The 19,676-nt window shown below is 38.3% G+C and overlaps 2 protein-coding genes and 1 long non-coding RNA gene across 3 annotated transcripts; 1 reads left to right on the forward strand and 2 right to left on the reverse strand.

The window, feature by feature from the left end:
* The first annotated feature begins 4,922 nt into the window (after positions 1–4,922).
* LOC139116324 (probable G-protein coupled receptor No18) lies at positions 4,923–5,999 on the forward strand. The gene has a single exon (XM_070678957.1). The coding sequence runs from the start codon at positions 4,923–4,925 to the stop codon at positions 5,997–5,999; it is 1,077 nt and encodes a 358-aa protein (XP_070535058.1).
* Positions 6,000–8,932: 2,933 nt separating this feature from the next.
* LOC139116325 (uncharacterized) lies at positions 8,933–13,267 on the reverse strand. The gene is made up of 4 exons (XM_070678958.1): positions 13,253–13,267; positions 12,621–12,882; positions 11,641–11,809; positions 8,933–10,572 (listed from the first exon to the last, which is right to left on the reverse strand). Exons 1-4 carry the CDS (start codon positions 13,265–13,267, stop codon positions 10,272–10,274), a joined length of 747 nt encoding a protein of 248 aa, XP_070535059.1. The 3' UTR covers positions 8,933–10,271.
* Positions 13,268–13,638: 371 nt separating this feature from the next.
* LOC139115717 (uncharacterized) lies at positions 13,639–19,288 on the reverse strand. The gene is made up of 3 exons (XR_011548169.1): positions 19,147–19,288; positions 17,242–17,456; positions 13,639–13,823 (listed from the first exon to the last, which is right to left on the reverse strand). It is a non-coding gene; the product is annotated as an uncharacterized lncRNA (long non-coding RNA).
* Between the last annotated feature and the right edge of the window lie 388 nt (positions 19,289–19,676).

Below are 19,676 nucleotides of genomic sequence, written 5' to 3' on the forward strand. Positions count from 1 at the left end.
TCATCGATGACATATGTCTTCTAAATGATGGTGGAGAGTTTTGTAGATCATACGAGCAAATATATCCTGCAGAGCTCACGTTGAAGTGTGAGCATAATGGACAACATGCTACATTTCTTGAATTGGACATATCTATAGTAGATGGAATATTCGTCTATAAACTCTTTGACAAGCGCGATGATTTCAAGTTTTTTATAGTGCGAATGCCAGATCGCGAAAGTAACATCCCTTCGTACATTTTTTATGGCACTGTATTGTCAGAATATCTCCGCATTGCTCGTGCAACACTTCTAATAGAAGATTTTCTTCCAAAAGTTGCCAGCCTGTACAACAGGATGTTGTCTCAAGGAGGACAACAACATAAAATCATCAGACAGTTTCATAAAGCTATGTCAAGACATCCTCAACATTTTGAAAAATTCAATGCAACACCGAAAGACATCATATATAACATCAGACTCAGAATAACTTAAGGTGTGGTGGTACCTGATCAGTACTGCTTGGGGAGCCAAGGCAGTTGACTGTATTGTTTTCAAATCCCCGAAACAGTCGCCTAGGTAAATAACTGATGAACACCTAAGAGATTTTGATGATGTTATTTCTTTGCTGTATATTAATTGTTATAAACTAATCCTGCTGTTGTCATATCTTCATCATTCATACGACACAATCATAGAGAACCCATATGATCTATTGCTTGCACTTGCATGACGTTACTTTACATCATTGCTGTATTTATTTCCATCCGAGTGAATTTAAACTGTTTAACTACTTCTGAATATATATATATATATATATATATATATATATATATATATATATATATGTATATATATAAACATGATATGTGTCTGTCTGTATAAATATATATATATATATAATACATGTCTGTGTCTATCTGTCTGTCTGTGTCTGTGTCTGTGTATATATTATATATGTGTGTCTGTGTCTGTATATACGTATATAAATATATGTGTCTGTTTGTCTGTGTGCGTGTCTGTCTGTGTCTGTGTCAGAGTTATAAATCGAATGATACTTCAAATTTGATGTAGATAAATAAGACCATGGCTACATACATACGTACGAGCATATATATATATATATATATATATATATATATATATATATATATATATATATATATATATATATATATATATATATATATACATACACACACGATGGTACTTCTAAATGGGTAGATAAAAAGGGACACTCCATGCGAATTCTTGGTCACTGTAAACTTGTATGAAAGAGAGGACATAACATATACATAAATATAAAATGATGATGTAAGAAAACGATGAGAGACAATGAGACCCACACGAATCGTTGCAGTGGCAGTCTTTTGAACAGTCCAAGGCAGCAAATAAGACCGAAGGCTATGGCTGCTTATTTTGGAGGAGCTTCGTATCGTCACCGTGACGAACGAGCAATCCGTCATAAAGCTCCCGCAGGGGTCATCCTTTTTTCGCATGGGCACATGTAAACCATGCGAGTTGTATTGAATAATGTTGCTGAAGTTTCATCTCATACATTGATCCCACGGCACTCTGCTGTTGTGACCTTAGTGTTTGCTTACCGACGAAGAAGGCAGACAAGATTTGTGTGACCGGCCCCATTAGCTTCAGCTGGTGTCATAAATTCAGATGGACTCACATGAAATCACATGAGGCACATTAATTTGTATTGAATTGCCTCTATGATCACATTTCCACGCAGTGACGCGATTGATCTATTTCACCAACAAAGGCCATTCAGTACCGTCAAGCACTCCTTGACATGCACACAATTTTATTAAAATCTAGAAACATGAAAAAATAACCGAAGTTAAATGGCACGAAGAAGTAAACTATATGCCAGTTCTGATGCTTCGACGAGAACAGTAGTGGAGTAGGCAGTCAGAAGATTATTTGTCGTCGCGGAGGGCCAGGTGAACAGTTTTCCTGAGTGGAGTTGGAAGAAGGGAAAACTAGTGCACCGGAGGGGAAAAATAAATGTCACAAGTTAATGGAATGATAGTTGTGAACAGCCCTCTCTGCCCCATCAGGTTTTAATTTAGTCCAAAATACCCTGGAATAGTAGACTATACAAGGGCATGTACATGGTGTGCTGTAATAATATTTGAATTTACAATCATCTTTTTAAGATGAATTTCAAAGGCTTTCCATTTCCTATGTATGTGTTTCGGGGAAAATATACTTAAACTTTTGCTGTACCAGTAACATTAATCACGGGGAAAACATTGAAACTATATGACTGAGTAAAAGCAGTGAATTTGGGGATACTTGACTTTAATATCATTCACCGCATTTTCTCACGGAAATTCATTTTGGTGAAAATCATAGTCAGAAAGAATCCTAAAATTGAGCACCGCGATTCAAAAATCCTTGAAACATATTCTGTAGTAGGATTTCTGTGAAGTCATTCCTTTCGCACGTCGTTACTGAATGATTTTCGCAGAAAACTCTTGACAAACTACCAAAGTGTTGAGAACCGGATTTTTTGTCCTCTGCAAAGAAACAAACTATTCAAACAATCATCGAAAATTGTAAATACCATTTGTAATCAAATTTGGTATGATCGAAAAGCCATCCCCTTAGAATTTCTGGCGGAAACGCAACGAGTATTATCACGACAGAATATATATATATATATATATATATATATATATATATATATATATATATATATATATATATATATATATATGCAGTGAAGTCCAAAGAATATATTATTTTTATTTTTGTACTTTCAAGCTTGCTTACTTCTTCCTAGATCATTCTTTCTTTCTTTCTTTTCTTTCTTTCATTCTTGTCAATGTGTTTGCAACCCTCTGTCTTACTCGTAGTGCCTTATCTGGAAAAGAGATTCGAAAACGTGATCGCAAGATGACTTTAATTGACAATTCTACCAGCTTGGCTTTTCAACTTTCATCATTTTGCATGTGAAATGAAGTTAAAAAGACTTCCACTTCAATGGTGCGTGTGCAAATATTTTTTCCATTATTGTTTTATTTCAAAATTGTGGTTTCGTCACCTTAACGTGTGAGGAGAACAAAAATGTTAGATCGAAAATTACATGAAAGATATTTTGTCAAATGTGAAAGTAGATGTAGATAAAGAGACAGGCTCTATGTTTAAAGCACTCGTTGCGTTTCCGCCAGAAATTCTAAGGGGATGGCTTTTCGATCATTTGCCCTGGGAAATGCACAGAAATGTCATACACAGAACATGGCTGCATGACATTTACAAAAATACGAAAAAAACACGCAAAACGGGTTCAGTGTATCGTGCCGAAGGGAAGTATCCAAAGAAAGATCTTAGAAACCGAAGGAAGGAACGATGATGCTCAGAAAAAATCGTTTCGCTGACTCCCTTTTAAACAGTCCACGGCAGCTAATACGACCGAAAGCTGCGACTACTTATTTTGGATAGTATTATCACGAATAAACCAATCACAGTAAAGCCCGCTGAATGGGGTCCTCCTTTGCGCATGAGCACATGCAAACCTAACGAAATCGACACAAAAGTAATATTTAACAATGTTGCTGAAGTTTTCTTTCGCACATTTTGATCCTCTTCTGCCAGTGTGAGCCACAGAGCCTGCTGACAGAAGAACACCATAGACAAGATTGGCGCCAACCGGTAAACTACAGTCAGTGTAACACAGGTAAGAGCTAATTGTTTCAGACAAATGACATAAAGAACATCGCTTAAAAACCAGAGTTTGAGTTGCTTCCATATCAAATGTGAAGAGAAGATTTTTGGGCGTTTTATTTATCATTTTCCATATGCATGAGATCACACAGTCTTCTAATTCTAACACACAACCCTTGAAGTTTCGAATGAAATATAATGTAGTTCATGATTTTGAATAACTTTCAACACCGGACCATTAATCACGAAGTGCTTGCATTTATTACTTACAATATATCATTTAAGGTCGTGGAAAAGGCTAGGTCGACAGGTAAAAGTTAATCAAAAAAAAACAAGCCATTTACTTTGGCTAAGATATTTAATATCATATGAAATTCACAGGAAGTGAGTGCCCCAAGCATATTGAAATTCAATTTGCAACTGCAATTGCAGCTAAGTTATCGGCTAAGTATTTCTTCACACCTATGCCCATCGTGGTTTTTGTCCTGCTACTGTCCTCAAAAAAATATTTCCTATACTCATCAATCTCTCATGTTTAAAAGAAAACTGTAATACTGAATTGTGTAAATAATTGTGCCGTGCACAGTTCAGCCTCAAGCAATAGAAAAAAAAGACGAATACAATGTCTTAAACTAGAAATGTATAAACTCTAAATTTTTGCATGGTGATAAAAATATCAAGTTCACAAATTCATTGATGAACACGATTGGAACTAATTTGGGATAATTGGACGGTGAAGTAATGCCGATTTAATCTACAAATGTAATCTCATCTGCTTTTCTTTTTACAGTCACACTTGTTTTTATGAGTAATTAGCAATATTGCAACATTCATCTATACGGCACCTACCGCTTTTGAGAAATTTGAAAAATATGAAAATCCAATTATCCCAAATTAGTTCCAATCGTGTTGATGGTAAATGACGTCTTCTGAATAACAAGAGCAACTTAGGTGTTGTGAAAAGTTACGTATGTAAAGAATGATATTTCATGTGAGTTTGAAGAAACCATGAAGATTCAAGCATCAAGACTACTGTCTTTATATCTTGTAGAATATTTACCGGAAAATTGCACTTCAGTCATACTAGTTTTTTCTGTTTTCCATTTTTACAAAACTTAATCGAATGTCGCTGTCGTACCTTCCCTTCTCTGACTTTAGCTGTTTATTTGTCAACGTCTATATTCCTGTCTGAAATCATGATAAAGAACGTTACGTCATTTTACGTTGGCAGAAAGCGGATTATCAAGTCACATATAGGCGAAAATGGATAACGGCTTTAACGACAGTTTCTCTGACGGGAGCCTAAACAGCACGGATACAGAGAGTAGCGGTTACCGCTTCGGGGATACGTTCCAAAAAGTTGCCGTATTGATATCAGTTATCGGCATGGCAGGCAACTTAACTGTATGTTACGTGGTCTACCGGGTCCGTGCCTTGCGGACAATGACGAATGCTTTCGTCGTCAACCAGGCGGTCGTCGATATCGTAGCTTCGTTCCTGATCGCCGTTAATCACCTCATCGATCCGACGAGCTATTACGGCGTCGGCGGCCAGTTCTTGTGCCGCGTCTGGAAGTCTCGGTATCTGCTCTGGGCCTGCTTCACAGCGTCCACTTACAGTCTGGTCGCCATGACATTCGAGAGGTACTTCGCGATTGTCTATCCCCTGAGATACATCGCTACGTTCACCGCCAGAAAGGTTTGGGGAATCATCGGTACAGTGTGGTTTGCAGCCTTCGTTATATCTTCCTATCCTTTGTTCGTGAATGATGTAGCACCAGGTGGAGTATGTCATTGGATAACCCTCTCAAAGGCGCTGAGTATAGCTCTGCCCATTTACGTCTTTGTAACCAAGTACTTGCTACCGTTGCTATTCATGTCCTCGGCATACATACACATAGCTTTGATTTTAGGAAGGGAGAAAAAAATAACGAGTCTGTTAGCTCCCGTTCCTTCATCAAGACCAACTCCCGCTGCAACTTCAATATCACAGCCGTCACACGTCGGTACAGATGCACCGCAGAGCTTTAATGCAAGCAACCTCCAGACCGCGTCGTTAAAGAAAGCCCGCCGAAATGTCTTCAAGACCCTGTGTCTTGTCTTCTTTGCCTTCGTTATCTGTTGGACTCCCAATCAAGTCTATTTCATGTTTTATAGTTTAGATTTCTTCGGGAGCTTCGACTGGAAAGTGCACGAAATTACCGTCGTGTTGGGCTACTGCAATTCGTGTATAAACCCTATCATCTACGCCTTGAAGTATAGAAGTTTCCGCTCGGGGCTGAGAAAGGCGTTGCATTGTTGTAACAACGGAGTTGAGGACTCTTCGCTTGGCATGGCGTGAATTGCAAACATTCCTGCTTGAGCTCGAGGCATATACAGGACTGTTCTTTGAACCACTTCGTTAACTATGAAGTGTGAAAGTGCTACACAACTAAATAACAGATAGACTTTGATTGATAAACAGAAATAAAAAGCACTTACATTGATGATTTTACTACTATTTTTCCCTAATGCTCATGATGTAAAAGGTAATAGTCAGTCACCGAACCTATTCAACCAAGTGGAAAATCTTACACAGCGAAACATTTGGTTTCAGCCGAAAAGAGAGAATTTCTAATCGTCATACTTTCACCTTGTATGTAGTCTACAGCTGCAGAAATAGCAGCATTTGAAGACGCGTCAGAATAAAATACCTAATTCTATTTAATCTTTTGAATATTATCATCGTGAAATGAGCTCTTCTTGCTTTCATAAAAGAAAGTAGCCCTCCGGTGATCGGTTAATTCCCAGCGTTTGGAAGTACCTTGAAATACATATCTCAAATCACGAATATGAGTTTCAAAAGTTACCATTCAATTTAAAAAATGCGCAATTTATAGCACCAGAGGCTTATCTGGCATTGGTTTCGACCACATTTCTTGATCTTCGACTCGTTGCTTAACCCTTACATTGTCAAATTTGTTTCTCTATAATTTGCGACTAAGTCAGTTGTAATAAAGCAGTGCTACAGACGCGGGTAGACTTTGTCAATGATTTATCCGAAAAAATGGACCGTAAAAATCAAAAAGTAAAATAATTCCGATGTTCTAATGTTGATAGCGTTGCAAAGAAGCTTGGTCACTAACATTTCAACACAAGGGAGGTCCGACTTGCAGCGATTTGGAAGCTGTTATCCGATTGGTCGGCAGAATCCTACCTTCAAATTCAATAATACATATACACTCCTGCTGTGAATAGTGACAATCGACCAATCAGATATAACCTTGCAAACACGCTGCAAGTCAGCCAACAAGAGAAGCTGGTCATGAGATGATAAAGTTTTTAATCAAATAATCGTGTAAGTTAAATAGATGTAGATTATGTACATTCCATGAAAGTATATTTGTATTGTTTTTAACTAATTGAAAAAGTTTAGTTCACTTGTGATTGGCAGATTTACGATCTAATCAAAATACGATGAAATGGAATTTACAGTTTTCTATCATTTGTCAAATAATTTGGTTATTTCATTACTGCTTATATATGTTTATTCGTTTTCTTGATAACACTCACTTCGCTTTTGCTGGTGGCAACTCTGATAAGGTATGTAACTTAAATATGTTGAATGCAAGCGTTATGTAAGCTTTTAGGGGATTACATGTATCTGAACCACAGGGATTTTTTTTTTGAATGTTTCTGAGAGAAAACTATAAATTTTAGCTCTTATCTAGCAAACGTTGCGTGACTTTGTGTACCACAGGCAGGCACGGTACGCAGGCACGCAAGCATGTATTTGATTGCTTGCGTGCGTTCATACACACATACATACATACATACATACATACATACATACATACATACATACATACATACATACATACATACATACATACATACATACATACATACATACGTGATTTTATTTTTATTGACTTAGAGGTTAAATGCAGTACAGATCGATGACAGCGAGCACCACAAAAAATTCAACCAACCATTTAAATATCTATAATTCAACCAGCCTCTTAAAACAAAACATTGTAAAAAATCTAATCATAGGTATAACATTAATTGCGAGAAAGTGTGCGAAGGATTTTCAAGAACATGGAGAGAAATGAAGCCGGTGATGTTCCAATTTGAATTAACACACCGTATTTTGTCAACGAAGATTAAATCAGAGGCAGTCATAATTAAATACTGCAATTGTGAAGGAACCATAGTGCGTCTGTTGTGGGCTTGCCGCGAACGTAGTTACTTTTTGACCACGTTTTAAACGTTCCGAAATTTCTTTTCGCAGAACTCCTATTCATAATTGTAATTACATGTTGAGATTCCCTTTTAGAGTCTTCGATAAGAAAGAACAAACCGTTAAACCGTTTACTTAAAATTACAAATACCATTATTGAATATGATGGCATTGTTTAATGAACAAGCTTGACAATGTCACAGAAAATACGTCCTAATGTCTGAGTAACACACGTCTACAAAGAGAAAGAAATATACAGTATTTCCCCGATACATTGAAAGTACTTGCCGAGAACACGTGAGTCTCACGATTTTTGTTTCTTCCGTGATTTTCCCCCATTTAGTTTATATCTCTTTTCAGTCTTTATTTTAAGTAGCGTACGTAGCCCATGTTTGCATTTCAAATAGTCTATAGATGTAATACTTTGTCCCACTCAATGAAATACCATTACATAACAAAAGATCAATCATTCGAATAAAGTATACAAGTAATCGAAAGACGCTATAGTTACTCGCCTACTTTACCAGCCTTGCTTTAGAATTTACGTCAAGTGTGTTTACTTTAGAAAAGCAAATTTCAAGACTGTGCTGATATATTTGAGGTTCTTATTATAAATTGACATCGAATTTGTCTTGAACAATAGAGGGTAGTAATTAGCTCCCAAACAGAAAACTATACGCACTCATTCTGTTTTGCATTTCGAATGAACAAATTATCACCAAGCAACTTCCATAGGGTTTCTTTGCGAATTAGGGTATACATAACTTTCACGACATCTACACCAAGTGAAATGCTGAGCAAGTATTACATTTTTAAGTTTATGAAAACTTGATGCCAGAAAGTTTGCTGGTTTGAGCAATAGAGGTTGGTGAGCGTCAATATTGAATTCAAGCTCAGTGTGAAGACGGTTGAATACGTCAGAAGTGTCTCAAAGGTAGGCAGGCACTGAGTACCGAATATACACATTGTAAATGTGGGATTTTTTGTAAAGAAGCCGCTCTTAAGGCAAGGCTGTTCGCGTTGCTAGCATAGATGTGAGTAAGTGAGGTCTATTTGGGAAGACTTTCTTTAGGTCGTTCCAAACTAAAATCAATTTAATTGTGTGATATCCCCCGCAGCAATAATGTAAATCTGACCCAAAAGGAAGCAGGGTTACGAGTAGGGTGATTTCAGGTATAGCACTATCAAAACATTCTTATTCTCCTTTAAAATGTTGATGAAGGGAGCGGACTTTAATTCTTCCAATTATTTCTTTGATGGCACGATCATTTTTCACTTTATCCTTCCCCTTCGTACGCACGAGATAATTTTGTTACAACTTTCAAAAAGTTGTGATTTAAACGAATACTACCGTATATTTTGTGAATATATCCAACAAAGTAGGTCAAAATTTGCTTGTGATTATAAAGCAGTCAGTATCTTACTTGATAATTACCATGTATGTAGGATAAGGGCTGACTTTCAATTCTATTTGAAAAAAAAATGAAATTTATTTGTTGCTTATAGCTCAAAAGGCACCCTCCAACGTGAATACTTCTAGAAGATACACATACCTAGAACCATTTAAATTTGGAAGACGAGATGGCATACAGTTGTAGCTTCCGCCCCGTCGGTGTCTGTCTGTCTGTCGCGATCCCATGCATAATGTATACTAGCGTAGATAGACCACACTACGTACAGTCATTGAAAGTCTCTCGAAGTTGTTTCTTTCTTTGAGTAACGTGTTGTGATTTGCATTTGCCAAGTGTCAGGTTTTGATTGAACCTTTCCATCAAGTTTTCCTTTTGTTGTACATTCCAAGTTCAAATTTGCATTGCTCATGATTTGAACGGTTGCCCAAAGAGCAAGATCGCTGGGATGTTTTTGGATGCGACAGCGACACTGTGAGGCGGTACACATTTTTACAGTGAATTTTAAGAAGACTTTTGCGGTGATACAGTAGCAATCAAGATTTATTGCGTGGCATTTCTCCTCGAAAAATATATTTACATCAAGTCGTCATAATTTCACATTAAAGTTAGTAGGCTAGCAAAATTTTCAAGCAACTGTACTGTATGTCATGAAATAACTACACGTATTCTCAGTTTTCTGTGCAATTTTGAAGACATTGATCCAATTTATCCTGAAAAATACCTGTGTGTGCAATGGTAGAAGTACAAAGAGTTACTAATAATACGTAACTTTCTCCGAGCTCTACAGTATTCTCAAAGTTCTCGCGTAAGAAGACCTGTCGATCATCGGCAACCATACATGCAAGTATTCTGATAACAAATATCTTGTCCTGCAATGTTATAAGAATTTGCGATACTCTTTGTCGTTATTTAAGGTCTGAAATACTACTTCCTATATCTTTGACTGTCTCAAGTCTCATGACAGTGACGACACAACTGATCAACACTCTTTATCCTTCTCATCTTTTGCCAATTTCAACACTTCTTCATAAGATGGCAGCGATGGCGCGCTTTGTTCATCCCTTGCATCCGCTTCGTAGCCGGCATTTGAAAAGGTACTGTTCGCGGCGATTCCAGATCCTGCTCCTGCGGTCACTGTTTCAGAAAGTGCGTTTGGCATCGGCGATGCCGAATCAGAACCGACGCCATCTATTTGAACATGTGTACCAGTTTGGTGCTGTTCCCCAGAAATTGAATAGTACGGAGGCGGAAAGTCGGGTGCTTCAAAACCGTCGAAGCTTCTGTCAAAATAATAAACGAGAAAAGACGATTTAACGCAGTATTAGAGTAGGTAGCCTACATATCATATCTACTACTACTATCGTATCTACTACGTAGACTTATACGTCAATTGATATGCATTATCTATTTTAAGGTAGCATATGCCTCGGGTAGAAATATTTGGACTCTCACATTCTTTCCATTTCTATTCTGATCTACCACTCGTGGGCCTCTTTTTAAAAGGTATTGGAGTAAGTTAGTTTTTTTTCAAAAATCGAAATTTTCATTTCCCCCCCGTTGAGTTAACACAGGGGAAGCGGCCATTGAAAATTTCAAATATCGGTAAATATTAGGTAATATGTTTCTCTAGTACAAACCTTTGGACGGTGGCTCGTGATTTTAATCCTTGGTTTGGTAAGAGAATTGTTGAAAGTTTCATTGAAAAAATTTTGAGCAAATGTTTTAGTCTTTCACTTTCGAGGCGCATACTACCTTAACTGATAATTATTATGTGTGGAAGTGATTGAGGGAAATGTGGAAGTGATTGGGGGAATCGAAATGTGCCCCTCTTGGCGGTGCAGAGCGCTTTGAGTCCGGAGAATGTGCCATGAGGTTGTAAGCGAGTTTGATTTCATTGTAGAAGCGGCATCTCATCTCATGAGTCTTTCAACTCCCTTCGGACCTACCATTATTCATATTGCGCATTCGGCTAGCTGTTTTTATTTCAAGAGTTTTAACATCAGTTCAATGTATTGTGCATTTTATTGAAGCAGTTGCCATGTGTTCGGAGCATTACTGAAAAAATCATTACATGATCATAACTCCTAGGCGGGAATTTCAAAACATATTGTTTCTAAGTCGTGTGTCTTATAATTTTGAATTTAAGACGGGTGGATGCTCACCATTATATACTCAATTTGTTCAAATTTGTTTCATTTTAGCGTTCTACTTGATTACACCTTTATCATTCCACAGGAAAATTAACGGGGATTAATCCACAGAATTCCAGCCCTACTTTACGTAAACAGAGGCAGATTTTAAAGACATAGAATAACAAAATATACAGAACACCGAAAAAAACCACCTACTCATTATCGGCAGTATCTGCTTCTCCTGTGCTTGCTGACTGAGCCGAGTTAGCTTGTTCCTTCCCACAGGTTTTCTTAAAGCATGGTAATAAGTAGGCAGTGGTCAGGACATACGTCAGTGGAAGGAGAACAGAGAGTGATAGCAAACACATGACAACAATGACGGCAACTGTGGAGAATCAGAAATATCGGAAAATTTAGCTATATAAAATCTAATGTGCACTGTAGAAGCATGCATATTTTTACCAATCACACAAACTGTGAGAATAAAGTTGGTGTCAAAAAGCATACGTACGGAAACAAACAAATACATACGCATACATACATATACATACGCACGTATGTATTTACCTACAATAATTGTAGCCCGCGGGCCTTTATTGGCTGTGTTGGATGTGTATCCCCGTCCGTAGGCTGCACAGCCAACACGGCAAATAAAGGCCCAAGGGCTACAATTATTGCTGCCAGTATGTATCCATCGACCCATCGATCCGTCCCATCCATCGATCGATCGATCGATCGATCCATCCATCCATCCTGTCCTTTACGGGGAAACCCAAATCCTTGGGACTATCAGTGTATAGTAGTCTACAACAGGACAATGACCAGCAATTGATAGTCTAGGGGGATTTTGAGTGTTGTTATTACCCTATAGTGCCTTTGTATATCGAGTAAATTGCGTTCTTAAAACTAGAATAACATTAGATATAAGAGACAATTCATCCCTCTCCTTTCGGTTGAAAGGAGAACACACTTACTTCAACAAACAAACAAACAAACAAACAAACAAACAAACAGAAAAACAAGCAAAATATCCAGCATCTGCTCAGATTAAGTATATTCGCGGTTACAGTGATCGGCATTGCTTGATATTATCTGGAGTAGACACCCTGGCATTTTACTCGGTCAGATGGTGGTGCAGTATTTCATAAAACATATAGAAAATTATGAAAATTATAGAAAATTATGCTCCGACGTACTTGTACCGGCGTCAAGTGTATCGTCATAGACAGTCCAGAACTGTGCGTGAAATCCCTTGTATTGACCATCGGCATTCATGGAAGACGAGACGAAGACCAGCAACAGAGAACTGCCAGCTGACGTCACATTACCATCAACTGATGAAAAGTAGTTGCCACAGTATCGACCAATCAGAGGAGCGGTTAAATCTGAACCGCCGTATATATCAACGTAGTCGTTGTAACATCCGTTTCCGTAGAGGTTAAAAGTCGGGAAGTGCAACTGTCAAGATAGTTGTTCATGAGACAGAAGAACAAAAATGAAAATATATTGAAATTGTGTTCGTGGATAAAGCTTACGGTTTTAGAAATACTGCAAAATCTGACCGGTGTGTCATCGTCTTTTATAATATTTCGACAGATTGAGTTTGTCTTGAAGGGATCCAAATTTACTATCATCATACAGGAACCCAATTTCTACTTTAAGGTAGAACGCGCCTCGGGGACACAAATTTGGATTCTCAAAGTTTTACAATTCTCTTCTGATATACTACTTATGAGGGTTCATTGTAAAGCTCTTGGTGAAAGAAAACTATTTAACGGCTTAGGTTTTCGAAAATCGAAAATTTTATTTTTCTCCATGGAGTTAACACAGGAATGGTGGCCATTGTGAATTTTAAATATCGGTAAATCTTAAGTTATTTGTTTCCCCGGTACCAAAATTAGCACGGTGACCCTCGATGTTTATTCTTGATTTTGAAAAAGAATGGTTGAAAGATTCCTCAAGGAAAGTTTGAGCAAAAGTTTAAGTCTTTCACATTTGAGGCGCGAACTACCTTAAACACTGCCAATTATTACGCTTTGCGTAAAATGAATGCATTCATTTAAGATGTCGAAAAGTGGATGCAGTTTTATTCGCATATTATGATTTGTGTGTTGAAATCAGACGCATGAACGGTCGAACAGCATAAAAGAGATTTAATTTACCATTTAGTAAATACATCAAAATAGTACATAATTACTACAGTCTCACCTTTACTTTTCTATTGGACGAACCTTCCACACCGATTTTATAGACACAAAATGAGCTTGTGTAGTAAGGGTTAGGCCAACCTGGAGTGTAAAACTCGCCAAACCCGTCGAAGTACGTCCCACCACATTCCCCAATCGTTGGTTCAGTCGGAACATCATAGATTCCCAAGGGTTTTTCCCGAGTGCTTTCCTCTGTGAGGTGAAACAAGGAGAAAATAATGCCATACTTTGGGGAGCACCAGTCATACCACGTATAGACCTATATTATGATTGGTGATATCGCATTTTATCATATAGGAACTATATGATAAAATGCGATTGTGATATGATTGCCCATATGTAATTGCCCATATCGCCTCATCGATATCCTAGTGACGTTTACAGTAAAATATCAGCAGTGATATTTCATATTAAACGTCGAGATATGCACGATAAACGTCATTGGTTTTGGAGTGTTCCCGAACTACATTTGCACTTTGATGGTAAACAACGTAAACAAACAAAATGGCTGCCGCTCTCCGCCTGCGAAGCGATGTCGCCGACGTAAAACATTGAAGGGCTTTGAGGAACATCGGATATTTCGGGTTGCTAAATATGGAAATAACATGTTGAGTCTTGTAATGTTTTCCCATGGTTTTTCTGTTAAAGTTCTTGTATTTTTAGACAAGCTCTAGCAAATATTCTGCCGTTCGCACGGCACGGTCTACCTCCGAACAGGTAGCGAGCGCGTGGCGTGACAGCGATGTCACGCGCGCGCCACCTTTTGACATTGCAACTCTCAGTGTAAACAAACAAAATGACGGCCCCTTTCCGTGTCGTGCGACGATCGAGCGCGATCGAAATCAAGAGAGATTTAAAGCAGAGGACAATTTTTGATCGGTTACAATTGTAAGAGCATATTGCACCTTAAAAAGTACCCCCTGTACAACGATTTTTGCATCCCGGTGTCTTTCTTCTTGGGGTTCATTGAGATATGGAGGACTTGCAGCGATGTCGCGCATGATGTTGACTCCATGGTATAGTTTATGAAAGAAACCTCTTCACACAGAAATTTCGATTTTTATGCGCAAGTTGTAATAAATTAAAGCCTCAAAATTTAAGTTTTTTCGTAAGTAGTAGTAAAATTCTGGGCATGCAGGGTTTTCTCTCGACTGCGGAATTGCGCAAATTGCGCATTTCGAGCCGTTTTCTGCCCTTTAAAAGTTACTGAAAGCGCGAAAATCGCGCACAAAACAACAACAAGCAAATACGCCCATATGATGGTGACCCAAGCGCATAGTGTAGTGACCTGTGAATTTGCTGTTGTTTCGGCCCCTATACAAGTCTGCCCCCTAATTTTGATGAATGGGGCAGAAATTGCCACTTTAGGCTAGTGAACATACAGAGAAAACACTGGGCATGGGTATATTATAAATCGGCTATTACCCAACATAGCCTGTTCCTTGCGTCGTATCAGCATTCGTGTCATTTGTGCTGCGTCAGACACTGATACGAAACATTACAAGCGATATTTAAGCAATAAAGCACAACCTGCGACGGTATAACACGAGATTTTGACCAGTTCACGACATACATGCACGAGTGATAGCGAGTGCATATATGGAGTGAACTGGTCAAAATCGAGCGGTATACAATCGCTGGGTGTGATTTATTGCTATTATAATCATAACAGTATATTGAAATTCTGCCTTGGAACGTCAAAAACGAATGATATAATACCTATTATATCACAGCAGTTTATTGAATCATGTTACTGGAAACACACAATATGTTTTTATTTGGCGTTTAGCGCATGTACATTCTATTTGACATCTTCCTATGCTGTCTGCCAGGAAGTTGAGTACGTTTAAGTAGAAAGGTTGACAGAAGAGCGACGAATGGACAGACAAACAAACCTGCGGTAGACGAGAGACAGAGAGACAGAGAAACAGATAGACAGACAGATAGAAAGAACACGATTGGAACTAATTTGGGATAATTGGATTTTCATATTTTTCAAATTTCTCAAAAGTGTTAGGTGCCGTATAGCTGAATGTTGCGATATTACAAAATACCCATAAAACAAGTGTGTAACTGAAAAGAAAAGTAGATGAGGTTACATTTGAAGATTTAATCGACATTAGGGACTGGTCAGTTTCTTCGGCCGGGGTGGGCGGTGGATTCACGGGGGGGGTCACCCTATTTTTTACTTTGGTGATAGGGGGGGTCACCATGTTTTTGAAATGCCCAATAGGGGGGGGGGGGTTCAGTGTGTTTTTGAATTTCGACACAGGCTCATCATTGCCTAAAATGCATCGTGTCAGCCACAAATTTCATCTAGTTGCATTTTTCGGCGCGCCCTTCGATCGTGTAACTTTAATAATCAGACATATTTTTTCAGTACGCCCAACTTTAACATATCAGGCATACATATATCAGAGATATATGTATGTTCAATATTTTTTAGCGTGCTCTTCGAGCGCATTACTTTAATACATCAGACATTTTTCAGCACACCCTTCATGTGCATTACTTTAATTATTAGACATATATATCAGAGATATCAGGATGTTTCATATTTTTCTCCGCGCCCTTCGGGCGCCATACTTTAATAAATCAGAGATATATGCCAGAGACATCTTGATGCTTGCTACGTGAAAGTGTACTATTATGAAATCTGCATTTCATATGAAAAGCATGACAAATTCCTGATACTTTTCTGTTCTCTCTATGACTAGTATGAGAATTCAGTATGAGAAAGCAACATGCACAAATATCAATGTTACAAGAAAGGTCATCTCAGACTCTGCACACATCAGATTTGGACTAAAATGCCTCTCTATGGTTCCTCAGGAGATTTAATTGGATGGCTGGCAAGTCTTAACACCCATCAAAGTTTTTGATTTACTGCTTTTTCCTGTTTGATATTAATGATTGACATCCATTTCTGTACAACAGTTCAGGACATCTGGTTAAGCATAGAAAGTGTGAAATATATTCACAGCTCATTCAAATGTACTGTATTCAAACTTTCAGATTGACACTTTTTAAATTCCTATCTTACAACTGACATGCCAACAATTTCATTAAAACACAGAATGACTGTTAAAATATAAATGTATGTAAAATATAATATATATATATATATATATATATATATATATATATATATATATATATATATATATATATATATATATATATATATTACAGTATTATATTATTACATATTACAGTTGTCGCGTGCAGGGGGTTACCCTGTTTTCAAATTTGGAATAGGGGGGGGGTCACCCTGTTTTCAAAATTTGGAATAGGGCGTTCAGCCACTTTTTGACGTGGACAAAAAATAATCCACCGCCCCCCACCTCAGGCCGAAGAAACTGATCAGTCCCTTACTTCATCATCCAATTATCCCGAATTAGTTCCAATCGCGTTAAAGATAGATAGATAGATAGATAGATAGATAGATAGATAGATAGATAGATAGATAGATAGATAGATAAATAGATAGATAGAGAAACAGATAGACAGACAGATAGAAACTAACTGACAGTGCGACAGACAGACAGACAGACAGACAGATACCATTACATAGATAGATTTGTTAGGGTAGAAATTAATTTTGACAAACCTGCATGTTTTGCGTCTTTGCCTGTCCCTCGGAATTCATGAACACGTTTTAAATCATTGATGTACCTCCGATATAAACTGTTGGATGGTAAATCCCTTGCTTGTGTGAAGTCAAGTACCCATAACACCAAGACAAGTTGTATGAGTCGACACGTTTGACGGGACATAACTGTTGAATCGGTTGACAAAGAACGCCTCCTGGTAAAGGTATGTACTCTGCGTGAAAATCAGAGAATGTTTGCATTAAGTGGTGTACAGCGCATGCAAACGAACGTCTTTCTCAAGTCAAATCAAGAGCCACGGTGCATCCTTTCTCAGTTGCTAAGACTTCTCAGGCATAATCATAGATACCTTTGCGAAATGAGTCTAAATTAAAGTCAAATCTTGGCCTGGTCTGACTTCAAGAAACAGCCCGTATCATTTTGGCGTTAGCGTCTGAATACTGTGGCCTATCAAACCAAAAATTGAAATGATCAGTAAAACCACAATAATCACCAATTGTAGGTAATACACTGCTTGATAGGTTTCCAATTCGACGGGAGCTTTGTCAACAGTTTAATTTGTTTAAGGGACAGTGAATAATAAAAACAAGCGCAGGACAAACGAAACTCAATTGCTTTTATTTCAAATGTAACGCGCGCACATTGTCTCTAACCGCATGCCACAGTTGACCCTAGAAACAGTGTACGTGTTCTACTTGATACTCGATCACTGCTTAGTCTTTGCTTATATAATTTTGTTGTTCAAAAACAAAATCTTCCGACAACCATTTTCAGGAGTTGATCGTCTTTGATGAAAGTTTAAATCTAGATTTCGTCTTATGGCTTTCATTTTCGGGAGAGGATCGGGTGGGCGGGATGGGGTTTGAGGTCAAAGACACTGAATTTGATCCATCATGTGAGTGCTTTAATTATACACGGTCCCTAATAGTCCAAGTCTGAACCTCAAAACATTTTCACTAATGTTACTAGTTCACATAGGTCTTCTTGAACTTTAACGTTGTCATAGTGTTTTCGATGACGTAGCTAGGAATGGAAAAATTGTAATGGTTTTGCATTCTGGAACTTATCAATGCATATTTATCTAATGATAACATAAAAATTTAAAATTTATAAGCCGAGGTCACCAGCACCATGATTTTTGAGTTCACAGTTATATGTTGATTACTATGTACTCAACGGTCCGAGCGCCTGTGGCCAGGTGCATCGGGGCATCCGGTTATATGTGACGCACCCGCACGCAACAAACGATTGAACGACCGGTGACACCAGTGGCGTACCTTTTGGCCATCGCTACAAAGTCAGGTCCTGTACATCACGGTGATATAAAAACTTGACTTTGGACAGGTCAAGCCGGTGCCATACTCCGACTGTTACACAAGGATACCTGTACACATGACCTCACGAGATAACGTCACCGATCTGCGTGTGTGATAACGTGTCTTTGATTGAGTAAATTCGTTACACTTAATAATAGTGCTTCGTATCCTTGTTTTTTTCTTTTAATGACACAAACTAGTCTTTCCTAACGACATAGGCTTGTCATTAAAAGTTTCTCTGTGTTTATTGACGACCCAGTGCATTTCTTCGTGAAGAATTATATGTGAAAAACCAGACATTAATTGGTCTGATTATGCATCGTTTGAATTCCACATAAGAGTCACCTCTGGTCGATCGACGACTCGGGTGGTCCTCTTGGAAATATGAACAACGAAGCTCTTCGGTGGGTAGGTCGATTACGTGTATATTACAATACGCTATGAACGAATCAAGGATCAAACGCCGATTGGGGTGGTTGACTCGGAGACGTCATCCAGCCAATACTCAACGACTGTCGGGATCCTTAACTCTTGCAGGCTTCGTTGTTTGTTTCTCTGGGTTGTAGATTTCACATTTGTGCCACTCACCTTTCGAGAAGGGTCTCTTTCTTTCACTCAACAGGTCTACTGTCAGTCATCGGCAAAACTCCAACGTCTGTCAGAAACGCGTTCAACTTAGTTCTAAAACGGTTGGAATTGCCCAAATTATCATATACGCCCTTCTCCTTCATCTGGTACTCGGGACTTTGCAACTCCTTGTAGCAATCTCCTCGATGACGTGAGATAGCGCGTGATCTTAGAGTTGCGTAACAACAAAGTTTGTGTGCATCGTTGATAGGGTGGGCTAACAAGAACAGCGCAACTGACCACCAGGACACACCATATGGTGCCGCCAACTAAGCTGTTTGTGCAAAAAGATGTTCGTACGCAGTTTTTCAGCGGGCGGGCAAATTTCAAAACGAATCAGCGAGCGGGGAGAAAAAATCGATATTTGCTGTGGGCGGGGAAGAAATTTCATTTTTTTCAGTGGGCGGGAGAAAATTTTTGATTATGGGTACCTGAAAATACGTAGAGGGAGGGAAAGCTGTGAATGATAGAACTTGAAACAGAAAGAAGGG

Source organism: Ptychodera flava, chromosome 17 (assembly GCF_041260155.1).
Source record: "Ptychodera flava strain L36383 chromosome 17, AS_Pfla_20210202, whole genome shotgun sequence".
Lineage (NCBI taxonomy): Eukaryota > Metazoa > Hemichordata > Enteropneusta > Ptychoderidae > Ptychodera > Ptychodera flava.

Bases quoted from the DNA above. Each gene is read 5' to 3' on its own strand.
- LOC139116324 (XM_070678957.1), top strand. From the start codon at position 4,923: ATGGATAACGGCTTTAACGACAGTTTCTCTGACGGGAGCCTAAACAGC.
- LOC139116325 (XM_070678958.1), bottom strand. The intron at 11,810-12,620 runs GTACGTCGGAGC...GATTCTCCACAG, and splicing joins TACACTTGACGCCGGTACAA to TTGCCGTCATTGTTGTCATG. The intron at 10,573-11,640 runs GTAGGTGGTTTT...TTATTTTGACAG, and splicing joins GCAGATACTGCCGATAATGA to AAGCTTCGACGGTTTTGAAG.